The sequence below is a fragment of the Hemitrygon akajei genome, chromosome 19, assembly GCF_048418815.1.
Source record: "Hemitrygon akajei chromosome 19, sHemAka1.3, whole genome shotgun sequence".
Taxonomy (NCBI): domain Eukaryota; kingdom Metazoa; phylum Chordata; class Chondrichthyes; order Myliobatiformes; family Dasyatidae; genus Hemitrygon; species Hemitrygon akajei.
Window position 1 is genome coordinate 2,316,465 of NC_133142.1, and position 18,890 is coordinate 2,335,354.

At 51.4% G+C, this 18,890-nt stretch overlaps 1 protein-coding gene across 1 annotated transcript in view; it reads right to left on the reverse strand.

Annotated features, from left to right (window-relative positions):
• lamb2l (laminin, beta 2-like) overlaps positions 1-18,890 on the reverse strand; it is a 242,899-nt gene that overhangs the window by 195,019 nt on the left and 28,990 nt on the right. The window contains 2 exon segments of the mRNA XM_073071978.1: positions 17,603-17,668; positions 17,670-17,776. Coding sequence (XP_072928079.1) covers positions 17,603-17,668; positions 17,670-17,776 — 173 coding nt within the window.

Consider the following 18,890-nt stretch of genomic DNA (forward strand, 5'->3'; position numbering starts at 1 on the left):
ACATATATACACCAAACGAAACAACGTCCCCTCCCCCCGGACCACGGTCACCCACAATACATATATACACCAAACGAAACAACGTCCCCTCCCCCCGGACCACGGTCACCCACAATACATATATACACCAAACGAAACAACGTCCCCTCCCCCCGGACCACGGTCACCAACAATACATATCTACACCAAACGAAACAACGTCCCCCCCGGACCATGGTCACCCACAATACATATATACACCAAACGAAACAACGTCCCCTCCCCCCGGACCACGGTCACCAACAATACATATATACACCAAACGAAACAACGTCCCCCCGGACCATGGTCACCCACAATACATATATACACCAAACGAAACAACGTCCCCTCCCCCCGGACCACTGTCACCAACAATACATATATACACCAAACGAAACAACGTCCCCTCCCCCTGGACCACGGTCACCCACAATACATATATACACCAAACGAAACAACGTCCCCTCCCCCCGGACCACGGTCACCCACAATACATATATACACCAAACGAAACAACGTCCCCTCCCCCCGGACCACGGTCACCCACAATACATATATACACCAAACGAAACAACGTCCCCTCCCCCCGGACCACGGTCACTCACAATACATATATACACCAAACGAAACAACGTCCCCCCGGACCACGGTCACCCACAATACATATATACACCAAACGAAACAACGTCCCCTCCCCCCGGACCACGGTCACTCACAATACATATATACACCAAACGAAACAACGTCCCCCCGGACCATGGTCACCCACAATACATATATACACCAAACGAAACAACGTCCCCTCCCCCCGGACCACTGTCACCAACAATACATATATACACCAAACGAAACAACGTCCCCCCGGACCACGGTCACCCACAATACATATATACACCAAACGAAACAACGTCCCCTCCCCCCGGACCACGGTCACCCACAATACATATATACACCAAACGAAACAACGTTCCCTCCCCCCGGACCACGGTCACCCACAATACATATATACACCAAACGAAACAACGTCCCCTTCCCCGGACCACGGTCACCCACAATACATATATACACCAAACGAAACAACGTCCCCTCCCCCCGGACCACGATCACCCACAATACATATATACACCAAACGAAACAACATCCCCTCCCCCGGACCACGGTCACCCACAATACATATATACACCAAACGAAACAACGTCCCCTCCCCCCGGACCATGGTCACCCACAATCCATATATACACCGAACGAAACAACGTCCCCTCCCCCCGGACCATGGTCACCCACAATCCATATATACACCGAACGAAACAACGTCCCCTCCCCCCGGACCACGGTGTACACACAATACATATATACACCAAACGAAACAACGTCCCCCCGGACCACGGTCACCCACAATACATATATACACCAAACGAAACAACGTCCCCTCCCCCCGGACCACGGTCACCCACAATACATATATACACCAAACGAAACAACGTCCCCTCCCCCCGGACCACGGTCACCCACAATACATATATACACCAAACGAAACAACGTCCACTCCCCCCGGACCACTGTCACCCACAATACATATATACTCCAAACGAAACAACGTCCCCCCGGACCACGGTCACCCACAATACATATATACACCAAATGAAACAACGTCCCCTCCCCCGGACCACGGTCACCCACAATACATATATACACCAAACGAAACAATGTCCCCTCCCCCCGGACCACGGTCACCCACAATACATATATACACCAAACGAAACAACGTCCCCTCCCCCCGGACCACGGTCACCCACAATACATATATACACCAAACGAAACAACGTCCCCTCCCCCCGGACCACGGTCACCCACAATACATATATACACCAAACGAAACAACGTCCCCTCCCCCCGGACCACGGTCACACACAATACATATATACAACAAACGAAACAACGTCCCCCCGGACCACGGTCACCCACAATACATATATACACCAAACGAAACAACGTCCCCTCCCCCCGGACCACGGTCACCCACAATACATATATACACCAAACGAAACAACGTCCCCTCCCCCCGGACCACGGTCACCCACAATACATATATACACCAAACGAAACAACGTCCCCTCCCCCCGGACCACGGTCACCCACAATACATATATACACCAAACGAAACAACGTCCCCTCCCCCCGGACCACGGTCACCCACAATACATATATACACCAAACGAAACAACGTCCCCTCCCCCCGGACCACGGTCACCAACAATACATATATACACCAAACGAAACAACGTCCCCTTCCCCCGGACCACGGTCACCCACAATACATATATACACCAAACGAAACAACGTCCCCCCGGACCACGGTCACCCACAATACATATATACACCAAACGAAACAACGTCCCCTCCCCCCGGACCACGGTCACCCACAATACATATATACACCAAACGAAACAACGTCCCCTCCCCCCGGACCACGGTCACACACAATACATATATACACCAAACGAAACAACGTCCCCTCCCCCCGGACCACGGTCACCCACAATACATATATACACCAAACGAAACAACGTCCCCTCCCCCCGGACCACGGTCACCCACAACACATATATACACCAAACGAAACAACGTCCCCCCGGACCACGGTCACCCACAATACATATATACACCAAACGAAACAACGTCCCCTCCCCCCGGACCACGGTCACCCACAATACATATATACACCAAACGAAACAACGTCCCCTCCCCCCGGACCACGGTCACCCACAATACATATATACACCAAACGAAACAACGTCCCCTCCCCCCGGACCATGGTCACCCACAATACATATATACACCAAACGAAACAACGTCCCCTCCCCCCGGACCACGGTCACCCACAATACATATATACACCAAACGAAACAACGTCCCCTCCCCCCGGACCACAGTGTACCCACAATACATATATACACCAAACGAAACAACGTCCCCTCCCCCCGGACCACAGTGTACCCACAATACATATATACACCAAACGAAACAACGTCCCCTCCCCCTGGACCACGGTCACCCACAATACATATATACACCAAACGAAACAACGTCCCCTCCCCCCGGACCACAGTGTACCCACAATACATATATACACCAAACGAAACAACGTCCCCTCCCCCCGGACCACTGTCACCCACAATACATATATACACCAAACGAAACAACGTCCCCTCCCCCCGGACCACGGTGTACCTACACAATATATATCATACCAAACGAAACAACGTCCCCTCCCCCCGGACCACGGTCACCCACAATACATATATACACCAAACGAAACAACGTCCCCTCCCCCCGGACCACTGTCACCCACAATACATATATACACCAAACGAAACAACGTCCCCTCCCCCCGGACCACGGTGTACCTACACAATATATATCACACCAAACGAAACAACGTCCCCTCCCCCCGGACCACGGTCACCCACAATACATATATACACCAAACGAAACAACGTCCCCTCCCCCCGGACCACGGTCACCCACAATACATATATACACCAAACGAAACAACGTCCCCCCGGACCACTGTCACCCACAATACATATATACACCAAACGAAACAACGTCCCCCCGGACCACGGTCACCCACAATACATATATACACCAAACGAAACAACGTCCCCCCGGACCACGGTCACCCACAATACATATAGGTGTGACACGGTGGTCAGCAGCACAGGAGCGCCGCAGGGAACCGTACTCTCTCCGGTCCTGTTCACCCTGTACACATCAGACTTCCAATATAACTCGGAGTCCTGCCATGTGCAGAAGTTCGCTGATGACACGGCCATAGTGGGGTGTGTCAGGAATGGACAGGAGGAGGAGTATAGGAAACTGATACAGGACTTTGTGATATGGTGCAACTCAAACTACCTGCGTCTCAATATCACCAAGACCAAGGAGATGGTGGTGGACTTTAGGAGATCTAGGCCTCATATGGAGCCAGTGATCATTAATGGAGAATGTGTGGAGCAGGTTAAGACCTACAAGTATCTGGGAGTACAGTTAGACGAGAAGCTAGACTGGACTGCCAACACAGATGCCTTGTGCAGGAGGGCACAGAGTCGACTGTACTTCCTAAGAAGGTTGGCGTCATTCAATGTCTGTAGTGAGATGCTGAAGATGTTCTATAGGTCAGTTGTGGAGAGCGCCCTCTTCTTTGTGGTGGCGTGTTGGGGAGGAAGCATTAAGAAGAGGGACGCCTCACGTCTTAATAAGCTGGTAAGGAAGGCGGGCTCTGTCGTGGGCAAAGTACTGGAGAGTTTAACATTGGTAGCTGAGCGAAGGGCGCTGAGTAGGCTACGGTCAATTATGGATAACTCTGAACATCCTCTACATAGCACCATCCAGAGACAGAGAAGCAGTTTCAGCGACAGGTTACTATCAATACAATGCTCCTCAGACAGGATGAAGAGGTCAATACTCCCCAATGCCATTAGGCTTTACAATTCTACCGCCAGGACTTAAGAACTTTTTAAAAGCTATTATTAATGCTTTTTGAGATAGTGATTTAGATGCATATCATATTTTTTACTGAGTTAAGTATTGTATGTAATTAGTTTTGCTACAACAAGTGTATGGGACATTGGAAAAAAGTTGAATTTCCCCATGGGGATGAATAAAGTATCTATCTATCTATCTATCTATATATACACCAAACGAAACAACGTCCCCTCCCCCGGACCACGGTCACCCACAATACATATATACACCAAACGAAACAACGTCCCCTCCCCCCGGACCACGGTCACCCACAATACATATATACACCAAACGAAACAACGTCCCCCCGGACCACAGTCACCCACAATACATATATACACCAAACGAAACAACGTCCCCCCGGACCACGGTCACCCACAATACATATATACACCAAACGAAACAACGTCCCCCCGGACCACTGTCACCCACAATACATATATACACCAAACGAAACAACGTCCCCTCCCCCCGGACCACGGTCACCCACAATACATATATACACCAAACGAAACAACGTCCACTCCCCCCGGACCACGGTCACCCACAATACATATATACACCAAACGAAACAACGTCCCCCCGGACCACGGTCACCCACAATACATATATACACCAAACGAAACAACGTCCCCCCGGACCACGGTCACCCACAATACATATATACACCAAACGAAACAACGTCCCCTCCCCCCGGACCACGGTCACCCACAATACATATATACACCAAACGAAACAACGTCCCCCCGGACCACGGTCACCCACAATACATATATACACCAAACGAAACAACGTCCCCTCCCCCCGGACCACGGTCACCCACTATATATATATATATACACCAAACGAAACAACGTCCCCTCCCCCCGGACCACGGTCACCCACAATACATATATACACCAAACGAAACAACGTCCCCTCCCCCCAGACCACGGTGTACCCACAATACATATATACACCAAACGAAACAACATCCCCTCCCCCGGACCACGGTCACCCACAATACATATATACACCAAACGAAACAACGTCCACTCCCCCCGGACCACGGTCACACACAATACATATATACACCAAACGAAACAACATCCCCTCCCCCCGGACCACGGTCACCCACAATACATATATACACCGAACGAAACAACGTCCCCTTCCCCCGGACCACGGTCACCCACAATACATATATACACCAAACGAAACAATGTCCCCTCCCCCCGGACCACGGTCACCCACAATACATATATACACCAAACGAAACAACGTCCCCTCCCCCCGGACCACGGTCACCCACAATACATATATACACCAAACGAAACAACGTCCACTCCCCCCGGACCACGGTCACCCACAATACATATATACACCAAACGAAACAACGTCCCCTCCCCCCGGACCACGGTCACCCACAATACATATATACACCAAACGAAACAACGTCCCCTCCCCCCGGACCACGGTCACCCACAATACATATATACACCAAACGAAACAATGTCCCCTCCCCCCGGACCACGGTCACCCACAATACATATATACACCGAACGAAACAACGTCCCCTCCCCCCGGACCACGGTCACCCACAATACATATATACACCGAACGAAACAACGTCCCCTCCCCCCGGACCACGGTCACCCACAATACATATATACACCGAACGAAACAACGTCCCCTTCCCCCGGACCACGGTCACCCACAATACATATATACACCAAAAGAAACAACGTCCCCTCCCCCCGGACCACGGTCACTCACAATACATATATACACCAAACGAAACAACGTCCCCCCGGACCACGGTCACCCACAATACATATATACACCAAACGAAACAACGTCCCCTCCCCCCGGACCACGGTGTACCCACAATACATATATACACCAAACGAAACAACGTCCCCTCCCCCCGGACCACGGTCACCCACAATACATATATACACCGAACGAAACAACGTCCCCTCCCCCCGGACCACGGTCACCCACAATACATATATACACCGAACGAAACAACGTCCCCTCCCCCCGGACCACGGTCACCCACAATACATATATACACCGAACGAAACAACGTCCCCTCCCCCCGGACCACGGTCACCCACAATACATATATACACCGAACGAAACAACGTCCCCTCCCCCCGGACCACGGTCACCCACAATACATATATACACCAAACGAAACAACGTCCCCTCCCCCCGGACCACGGTCACCCACAATACATATATACACCAAACGAAACAACGTCCACTCCCCCCGGACCACTGTCACCCACAATACATATATACTCCAAACGAAACAACATCCCCTCCCCCCGGACCACGGTCACCCACAATACATATATACACCAAACGAAACAACGTCCCCTCCCCCCGGACCACGGTCACCCACTATATATATATACACCAAACGAAACAACGTCCCCTCCCCCTGGACCACGGTCACCCACAATACATATATACTCCAAACGAAACAACATCCCCTCCCCCCGGACCACGGTCACCCACAATACATATATACACCAAACGAAACAACCTCCCCTCCCCCTGGACCACGGTCACCCACAATACATATATACACCAAACGAAACAACGTCCACTCCCCCCGGACCACTGTCACCCACAATACATATATACTCCAAACGAAACAACGTCCCCCCGGACCACGGTCACCCACAATACATATATACACCAAACGAAACAACGTCCCCTCCCCCGGACCACGGTCACCCACAATACATATATACACCAAACGAAACAACGTCCCCTCCCCCCGGACCACGGTCACCCACAATACATATATACACCAAACGAAACAATGTCCCCTCCCCCCGGACCACGGTCACCCACAATACATATATACACCGAACGAAACAACGTCCCCTCCCCCCGGACCACGGTCACCCACAATACATATATACACCGAACGAAACAACGTCCCCTTCCCCCGGACCACGGTCACCCACAATACATATATACACCGAACGAAACAACGTCCCCTTCCCCCGGACCACGGTCACCCACAATACATATATACACCAAAAGAAACAACGTCCCCTCCCCCCGGACCACGGTCACTCACAATACATATATACACCAAACGAAACAACGTCCCCCCGGACCACGGTCACCCACAATACATATATACACCAAACGAAACAACGTCCCCTCCCCCCGGACCACGGTGTACCCACAATACATATATACACCAAACAAAACAACGTCCCCTCCCCCCGGACCACGGTCACCCACAATACATATATACACCGAACGAAACAACGTCCCCTCCCCCCGGACCACGGTCACCCACAATACATATATACACCGAACGAAACAACGTCCCCTCCCCCCGGACCACGGTCACCCACAATACATATATACACCGAACGAAACAACGTCCCCTCCCCCCGGACCACGGTCACCCACAATACATATATACACCAAACGAAACAACGTCCCCTCCCCCCGGACCACGGTCACCCACAATACATATATACACCAAACGAAACAACGTCCACTCCCCCCGGACCACTGTCACCCACAATACATATATACTCCAAACGAAACAACATCCCCTCCCCCCGGACCACGGTCACCCACAATACATATATACACCAAACGAAACAACGTCCCCTCCCCCCGGACCACGGTCACCCACTATATATATATACACCAAACGAAACAACGTCCCCTCCCCCTGGACCACGGTCACCCACAATACATATATACTCCAAACGAAACAACATCCCCTCCCCCCGGACCACGGTCACCCACAATACATATATACACCAAACGAAACAACCTCCCCTCCCCCTGGACCACGGTCACCCACAATACATATATACACCAAACGAAACAACGTCCACTCCCCCCGGACCACTGTCACCCACAATACATATATACTCCAAACGAAACAACGTCCCCCCGGACCACGGTCACCCACAATACATATATACACCAAACGAAACAACGTCCCCTCCCCCGGACCACGGTCACCCACAATACATATATACACCAAACGAAACAATGTCCCCTCCCCCCGGACCACGGTCACCCACAATACATATATACACCAAACGAAACAATGTCCCCTCCCCCCGGACCACGGTCACCCACAATACATATATACACCGAACGAAACAACGTCCCCTCCCCCCGGACCACGGTGTACCCACAATACATATATACACCAAACGAAACAACGTCCCCTCCCCCCGGACCACGGTCACCCACAATACATATATACACCGAACGAAACAACGTCCCCTCCCCCCGGACCACGGTCACCCACAATACATATATACACCGAACGAAACAACGTCCCCTCCCCCCGGACCACGGTCACCCACAATACATATATACACCGAACGAAACAACGTCCCCTCCCCCCGGACCACGGTCACCCACAATACATATATACACCAAACGAAACAACGTCCCCTCCCCCCGGACCACGGTCACCCACAATACATATATACACCAAACGAAACAACGTCCACTCCCCCCGGACCACTGTCACCCACAATACATATATACTCCAAACGAAACAACATCCCCTCCCCCCGGACCACGGTCACACACAATACATATATACAACAAACGAAACAACGTCCCCCCGGACCACGGTCACCCACAATACATATATACACCAAACGAAACAACGTCCCCTCCCCCCGGACCACGGTCACCCACAATACATATATACACCAAACGAAACAACGTCCCCTCCCCCCGGACCACGGTCACACACAATACATATATACACCAAACGAAACAACGTCCCCCCGGACCACGGTCACCCACAATACATATATACACCAAACGAAACAACGTCCCCTCCCCCCGGACCACGGTCACCCACAATACATATATACACCAAACGAAACAACGTCCCCTCCCCCCGGACCACGGTCACACACAATACATATATACACCAAACGAAACAACGTCCCCTCCCCCCGGACCACGGTCACCCACAATACATATATACACCAAACGAAACAACGTCCCCTCCCCCCGGACCACGGTCACCCACAACACATATATACACCAAACGAAACAACGTCCCCCCGGACCACGGTCACCCACAATACATATATACACCAAACGAAACAACGTCCCCTCCCCCCGGACCACGGTCACCCACAATACATATATACACCAAACGAAACAACGTCCCCTCCCCCCGGACCACGGTCACCCACAATACATATATACACCAAACGAAACAACGTCCCCTCCCCCCGGACCATGGTCACCCACAATACATATATACACCAAACGAAACAACGTCCCCTCCCCCCGGACCACGGTCACCCACAATACATATATACACCAAACGAAACAACGTCCCCTCCCCCCGGACCACAGTGTACCCACAATACATATATACACCAAACGAAACAACGTCCCCTCCCCCCGGACCACAGTGTACCCACAATACATATATACACCAAACGAAACAACGTCCCCTCCCCCTGGACCACGGTCACCCACAATACATATATACACCAAACGAAACAACGTCCCCTCCCCCCGGACCACGGTGTACCTACACAATATATATCATACCAAACGAAACAACGTCCCCTCCCCCCGGACCACGGTCACCCACAATACATATATACACCAAACGAAACAACGTCCCCTCCCCCCGGACCACTGTCACCCACAATACATATATACACCAAACGAAACAACGTCCCCTCCCCCCGGACCACGGTGTACCTACACAATATATATCACACCAAACGAAACAACGTCCCCTCCCCCCGGACCACGGTCACCCACAATACATATATACACCAAACGAAACAACGTCCCCTCCCCCCGGACCACGGTCACCCACAATACATATATACACCAAACGAAACAACGTCCCCCCGGACCACTGTCACCCACAATACATATATACACCAAACGAAACAACGTCCCCCCGGACCACGGTCACCCACAATACATATATACACCAAACGAAACAACGTCCCCCCGGACCACGGTCACCCACAATACATATAGGTCTGACACGGTGGTCAGCAGCACAGGAGCGCCGCAGGGAACCGTACTCTCTCCGGTCCTGTTCACCCTGTACACATCAGACTTCCAATATAACTCGGAGTCCTGCCATGTGCAGAAGTTCGCTGATGACACGGCCATAGTGGGGTGTGTCAGGAATGGACAGGAGGAGGAGTATAGGAAACTGATACAGGACTTTGTGATATGGTGCAACTCAAACTACCTGCGTCTCAATATCACCAAGACCAAGGAGATGGTGGTGGACTTTAGGAGATCTAGGCCTCATATGGAGCCAGTGATCATTAATGGAGAATGTGTGGAGCAGGTTAAGACCTACAAGTATCTGGGAGTACAGTTAGACGAGAAGCTAGACTGGACTGCCAACACAGATGCCTTGTGCAGGAGGGCACAGAGTCGACTGTACTTCCTAAGAAGGTTGGCGTCATTCAATGTCTGTAGTGAGATGCTGAAGATGTTCTATAGGTCAGTTGTGGAGAGCGCCCTCTTCTTTGTGGTGGCGTGTTGGGGAGGAAGCATTAAGAAGAGGGACGCCTCACGTCTTAATAAGCTGGTAAGGAAGGCGGGCTCTGTCGTGGGCAAAGTACTGGAGAGTTTAACATTGGTAGCTGAGCGAAGGGCGCTGAGTAGGCTACGGTCAATTATGGATAACTCTGAACATCCTCTACATAGCACCATCCAGAGACAGAGAAGCAGTTTCAGCGACAGGTTACTATCAATACAATGCTCCTCAGACAGGATGAAGAGGTCAATACTCCCCAATGCCATTAGGCTTTACAATTCTACCGCCAGGACTTAAGAACTTTTTAAAAGCTATTATTAATGCTTTTTGAGATAGTGATTTAGATGCATATCATATTTTTTACTGAGTTAAGTATTGTATGTAATTAGTTTTGCTACAACAAGTGTATGGGACATTGGAAAAAAGTTGAATTTCCCCATGGGGATGAATAAAGTATCTATCTATCTATCTATCTATATATACACCAAACGAAACAACGTCCCCTCCCCCGGACCACGGTCACCCACAATACATATATACACCAAACGAAACAACGTCCCCTCCCCCCGGACCACGGTCACCCACAATACATATATACACCAAACGAAACAACGTCCCCCCCGGACCACAGTCACCCACAATACATATATACACCAAACGAAACAACGTCCCCCCGGACCACGGTCACCCACAATACATATATACACCAAACGAAACAACGTCCCCCCGGACCACTGTCACCCACAATACATATATACACCAAACGAAACAACGTCCCCTCCCCCCGGACCACGGTCACCCACAATACATATATACACCAAACGAAACAACGTCCACTCCCCCCGGACCACGGTCACCCACAATACATATATACACCAAACGAAACAACGTCCCCCCGGACCACGGTCACCCACAATACATATATACACCAAACGAAACAACGTCCCCTCCCCCCGGACCACGGTCACCCACAATACATATATACACCAAACGAAACAACGTCCCCCCGGACCACGGTCACCCACAATACATATATACACCAAACGAAACAACGTCCCCTCCCCCCGGACCACGGTCACCCACAATACATATATACACCAAACGAAACAACGTCCCCTCCCCCCGGACCACGGTCACCCACTATATATATATATATACACCAAACGAAACAACGTCCCCTCCCCCCGGACCACGGTCACCCACAATACATATATACACCAAACGAAACAACGTCCCCTCCCCCCAGACCACGGTGTACCCACAATACATATATACACCAAACGAAACAACATCCCCTCCCCCGGACCACGGTCACCCACAATACATATATACACCAAACGAAACAACGTCCACTCCCCCCGGACCACGGTCACACACAATACATATATACACCAAACGAAACAACATCCCCTCCCCCCGGACCACGGTCACCCACAATACATATATACACCGAACGAAACAACGTCCCCTTCCCCCGGACCACGGTCACCCACAATACATATATACACCAAATGAAACAATGTCCCCTCCCCCCGGACCACGGTCACCCACAATACATATATACACCAAACGAAACAACGTCCCCTCCCCCCGGACCACGGTCACCCACAATACATATATACACCAAACGAAACAACGTCCACTCCCCACGGACCACGGTCACCCACAATACATATATACACCAAACGAAACAACGTCCCCTCCCCCCGGACCACGGTCACCCACAATACATATATACACCAAACGAAACAACGTCCCCTCCCCCCGGACCACGGTCACCCACAATACATATATACACCAAACGAAACAATGTCCCCTCCCCCCGGACCACGGTCACCCACAATACATATATACACCGAACGAAACAACGTCCCCTCCCCCCGGACCACGGTCACCCACAATACATATATACACCGAACGAAACAACGTCCCCTTCCCCCGGACCACGGTCACCCACAATACATATATACACCGAACGAAACAACGTCCCCTTCCCCCGGACCACGGTCACCCACAATACATATATACACCAAAAGAAACAACGTCCCCTCCCCCCGGACCACGGTCACTCACAATACATATATACACCAAACGAAACAACGTCCCCCCGGACCACGGTCACCCACAATACATATATACACCAAACGAAACAACGTCCCCTCCCCCCGGACCACGGTGTACCCACAATACATATATACACCAAACGAAACAACGTCCCCTCCCCCCGGACCACGGTCACCCACAATACATATATACACCGAACGAAACAACGTCCCCTCCCCCCGGACCACGGTCACCCACAATACATATATACACCGAACGAAACAACGTCCCCTCCCCCCGGACCACGGTCACCCACAATACATATATACACCGAACGAAACAACGTCCCCTCCCCCCGGACCACGGTCACCCACAATACATATATACACCGAACGAAACAACGTCCCCTCCCCCCGGACCACGGTCACCCACAATACATATATACACCGAACGAAACAACGTCCCCTCCCCCCGGACCACGGTCACCCACAATACATATATACACCAAACGAAACAACGTCCCCTCCCCCCGGACCACGGTCACCCACAATACATATATACACCAAACGAAACAACGTCCCCTCCCCCCGGACCACGGTCACCCACAATACATATATACACCAAACGAAACAACGTCCCCTCCCCCCGGACCACGGTCACCCACAATACATATATACACCAAACGAAACAACGTCCCCTCCCCCCGGACCACGGTCACCCACAATACATATATACACCAAACGAAACAACGTCCCCTCCCCCCGGACCACGGTCACCCACAATACATATATACACCAAACGAAACAACGTCCCCTCCCCCCGGACCACGGTCACCCACAATACATATATACACCAAACGAAACAACGTCCCCTCCCCCCGGACCACGGTCACACACAATACATATATACACCAAACGAAACAACGTCCACTCCCCCCGGACCACGGTCACCCACAATACATATATACACCAAACGAAACAACGTCCCCTCCCCCCGGACCACGGTCACCCACAATACATATATACACCAAACGAAACAACGTCCCCTCCCCCCGGACCACGGTCACCCACAATACATATATACACCGAACGAAACAACGTCCCCTTCCCCCGGACCACGGTCACCCACAATACATATATACACCAAAAGAAACAACGTCCCCTCCCCCCGGACCACGGTCACTCACAATACATATATACACCAAACGAAACAACGTCCCCCCGGACCACGGTCACCCACAATACATATATACACCAAACGAAACAACGTCCCCTCCCCCCGGACCACGGTGTACCCACAATACATATATACACCAAACGAAACAACGTCCCCTCCCCCTGGACCACGGTCACCCACAATACATATATACACCAAACGAAACAACGTCCCCTCCCCCCGGACCACGGTCACCCACAATACATATATACACCAAACGAAACAACGTCCCCTCCCCCCGGACCACGGTCACCCACAATACATATATACACCAAACGAAACAACATCCCCTCCCCCCGGACCACGGTCACCCACAATACATATATACACCAAACGAAACAACGTCCCCTCCCCCCGGACCACGGTCACCCACAATACATATATACACCAAACGAAACAACTTCCCCTCCCCCCGGACCACGGTCACCCACAATACATATATACACCAAACGAAACAACGTCCCCTCCCCCCGGACCACGGTCACACACAATACATATATACACCAAACGAAACAACGTCCCCTCCCCCCGGACCACGGTCACCCACAATACATATATACACCAAACGAAACAACGTCCCCTCCCCCCGGACCACGGTCACCCACAATACATATATACACCAAACGAAACAACGTCCCCTCCCCCCGGACCACGGTCACCCACAATACATATATACACCAAACGAAACAACGTCCCCTCCCCCCGGACCACGGTCACCCACAATACATATATACACCAAACGAAACAACGTCCCCTTCCCCCGTACCACGGTCACCCACAATACATATATACACCAAACGAAACAACGTCCCCTCCCCCCGGACCACATTCACCCACAATACATATATACACCAAACGAAACAACGTCCCCTCCCCCCGGACCACATTCACCCACAATACATATATACACCGAACGAAACAACGTCCCCTCCCCCCGGACCACGGTCACCCACAATACATATATACACCAAACGAAACAACATCCCCTCCCCCCGGACCACGGTCACCCACAATACATATATACACCAAACGAAACAACGTCCCCTCCCCCCGGACCACGGTCACCCACAATACATATATACACCAAACGAAACAACGTCCCCCCCGGACCACGGTCACCCACAATACATATATACACCAAACGAAACAACATCCCCTCCCCCCGGACCACGGTCACCCACAATACATATATACACCAAACGAAACAACGTCCCCTCCCCCCGGACCACGGTCACCCACAATACATATATACACCAAACGAAACAACGTCCCCTCCCCCCGGACCACGGTGTACACACAATACATATATACACCGAACGAAACAACGTCCCCTTCCCCCGGACCACGGTCACCCACAATACATATATACACCAAACGAAACAACGTCCCCTCCCCCCGGACCACGGTGTACCCACAATACATATATACACCAAACGAAACAACGTCCCCTCCCCCGGACCACGGTCACCCACAATACATATATACACCGAACGAAACAACGTCCCCTCCCCCCGGACCACGGTCACCCACAATACATATATACACCGAACGAAACAACGTCCCCTCCCCCCGGACCACGGTCACCCACAATACATATATACACCGAACGAAACAACGTCCCCTCCCCCCGGACCACGGTCACCCACAATACATATATACACCGAACGAAACAACGTCCCCTCCCCCCGGACCACGGTCACCCACAATACATATATACACCGAACGAAACAACGTCCCCTCCCCCCGGACCACGGTCACCCACAATACATATATACACCGAACGAAACAACGTCCCCTTCCCCCGGACCACGGTCACCCACAATACATACATACACCGAACGAAACAACGTCCCCTTCCCCCGGACCACGGTCACCCACAATACATATATACACCAAAAGAAACAACGTCCCCTCCCCCCGGACCACGGTCACTCACAATACATATATACACCAAACGAAACAACGTCCCCCCGGACCACGGTCACCCACAATACATATATACACCAAACGAAACAACGTCCCCTCCCCCCGGACCACGGTGTACCCACAATACATATATACACCAAACGAAACAACGTCCCCTCCCCCCGGACCACGGTCACCCACAATACATATATACACCGAACGAAACAACGTCCCCTCCCCCCGGACCACGGTCACCCACAATACATATATACACCGAACGAAACAACGTCCCCTCCCCCCGGACCACGGTCACCCACAATACATATATACACCGAACGAAACAACGTCCCCTCCCCCCGGACCACGGTCACCCACAATACATATATACACCGAACGAAACAACGTCCCCTCCCCCCGGACCACGGTCACCCACAATACATATATACACCGAACGAAACAACGTCCCCTCCCCCCGGACCACGGTCACCCACAATACATATATACACCAAACGAAACAACGTCCCCTCCCCCCGGACCACGGTCACCCACAATACATATATACACCAAACGAAACAACGTCCCCTCCCCCCGGACCACGGTCACCCACAATACATATATACACCAAACGAAACAACGTCCCCTCCCCCCGGACCACGGTCACCCACTATATGTACCCATAGAAAACCTACAGCACACTACAGGCCCTTTGGCCCACAAATCTGTGCCGAACATGGCCCTACCTGAGAAATTACCCAGGGTTACCCATAGTCCTCTATTTTTCTGAGCTCCATATACCTGTCCAGGAGTCTCTGAAAAGACCCTGTAGTATCCGCCTGCACCACCGTCGCCGGCAGCCCATTCCACACACTCACCACTCTCTGTGTAAAAGTACCTCTGCTACATCCTGTGCTTCTCCCTCTGGACCATGCTGCACCCACATAACATTTAGCACACACAGCACATAAAGCAAAATATTAGTATAATTTAGGTGCTAAAATATAATTGAAATGTGTATGTGGGCACTGTGCAGCACTGGTAAACAGTGAACAGCTCGCTGTCCTGGTGACAAGATCTCGGTGGCAGGGTATTCATTCATCACACAGCCTGAGAGAAGAAGCTGTTACCCTGTCTGTCTGTCTGCCACTCCAGACTGGTAACGGCATCTGACTGCCCTCTGATGCAGTCAGGCACTGGGTTAAACTGTTTAATAGTTATTTTCTTAAAACTTTTATTCCTCTTTCTTGACTTGCGAAAGAACCTTGGATCAGAAAATTCAGAACTGAAGACAGGTCTGGGTGGGCCACTGCCCACTGGGGTTGAGTCCCACCCGTGGACGGAGAGGGGAGCCCGGGGACGTACCTGGAGGTGGCTGACGATGCAGTACTCAGTGGGTCCCTGCAGACCGCAGGTGGAGTTGGCTGTCAGGTTGTGTGCTCTCCCCGATGAGTAGGTTGCCCGTCGCAGGGTAACAGCTGCCCTCCGTACATCCATGAGGCATGGACGGTATCTCCTGGCCAAAACTCCTGCTCAAAGCTGCAGGGAAAAAGAAAGGTTCAGAGAGCTGCCTAGGGAAAAGCGGACATCTCATGGCTCGGCTCTTGGACAGAGGGAGAGCCAAAACTCCTCCACAAGTAAGGTGACCAAGACTTTATAGATCCCTCACCAGTGCTGATGGCCAGCATAACTCAACTTAACCACCCTGGTTTGTTCAATAAGCGTTATCAATTATCTTTATTTGTCACATGTACATTGAAGTGGACTGTTTTGCATTAACAACCTACACAGTGTGAGGATGTGCTGGGGGCAACCCACATGTGTCACCATGCCTCCTACGAGAACACTGCCTGCCCACAACTTACTAACCCTAACCTGCATGTCTTTGGAATGAGGGAGGAAACCGGAGCACCCGGAGGAAATCCACGTGTGCGCATTCCTTACCAACAGCAGCGGGAATCGAGCCTTCATCATTGGCACATTACGCCTACCACTGTGATGCCATGAAGATGATTTTCAGGGAGCTGGCCAGGAAGGAGTGGACAACTCTGGGAAACTATGGCTGGGGTTTCAGACAGAGAGAGGGCATTAGGTTCCAGAACTGTATAGTAGTGTAGCAGTTACTGTAACAGCTTACAGCACCGGTGACCCAGGTAAAATTCCCACTGGTGTCTGTAAGGCATTTGTACGTTCTCCCCGTAACAGTGTGGATTTCCTCCGGGTGCTCCGGTTTCCTGCCACAGTCCAAAGGCGGTCAGGTAGTGCGTTAAATGGTCACATGTGTGTAATTGGACAGCACAGGTTCGTTGGGGTGGAAAGGGCTGTTACTGTGGTGTATCTGCAAGTAAATTACCGAGTAAATGAATTAATCAATAATTACTTCCACAAGCAAGGTGACCGACATCTGACTTCACCAATGCCTCATATTATTGAACAAACAACTTAGTTTACTATTCTAGTCCTGACGAAGGGTCTCGGCCCGAAACATCGACAGTGCTTCTCCCTATAGATGCTGCCTGGCCTGCTGTGTTCCACCAGCATTGTGTGTGTTGTAGTTTACTATTCTGTTAGTTTTCCTAGTTACGCCCTGAGCCTGGGTACTAGCCTACCGGGGATCGTGCCCTGGGCCAGATCCCTCCAACTACGCCTTCTC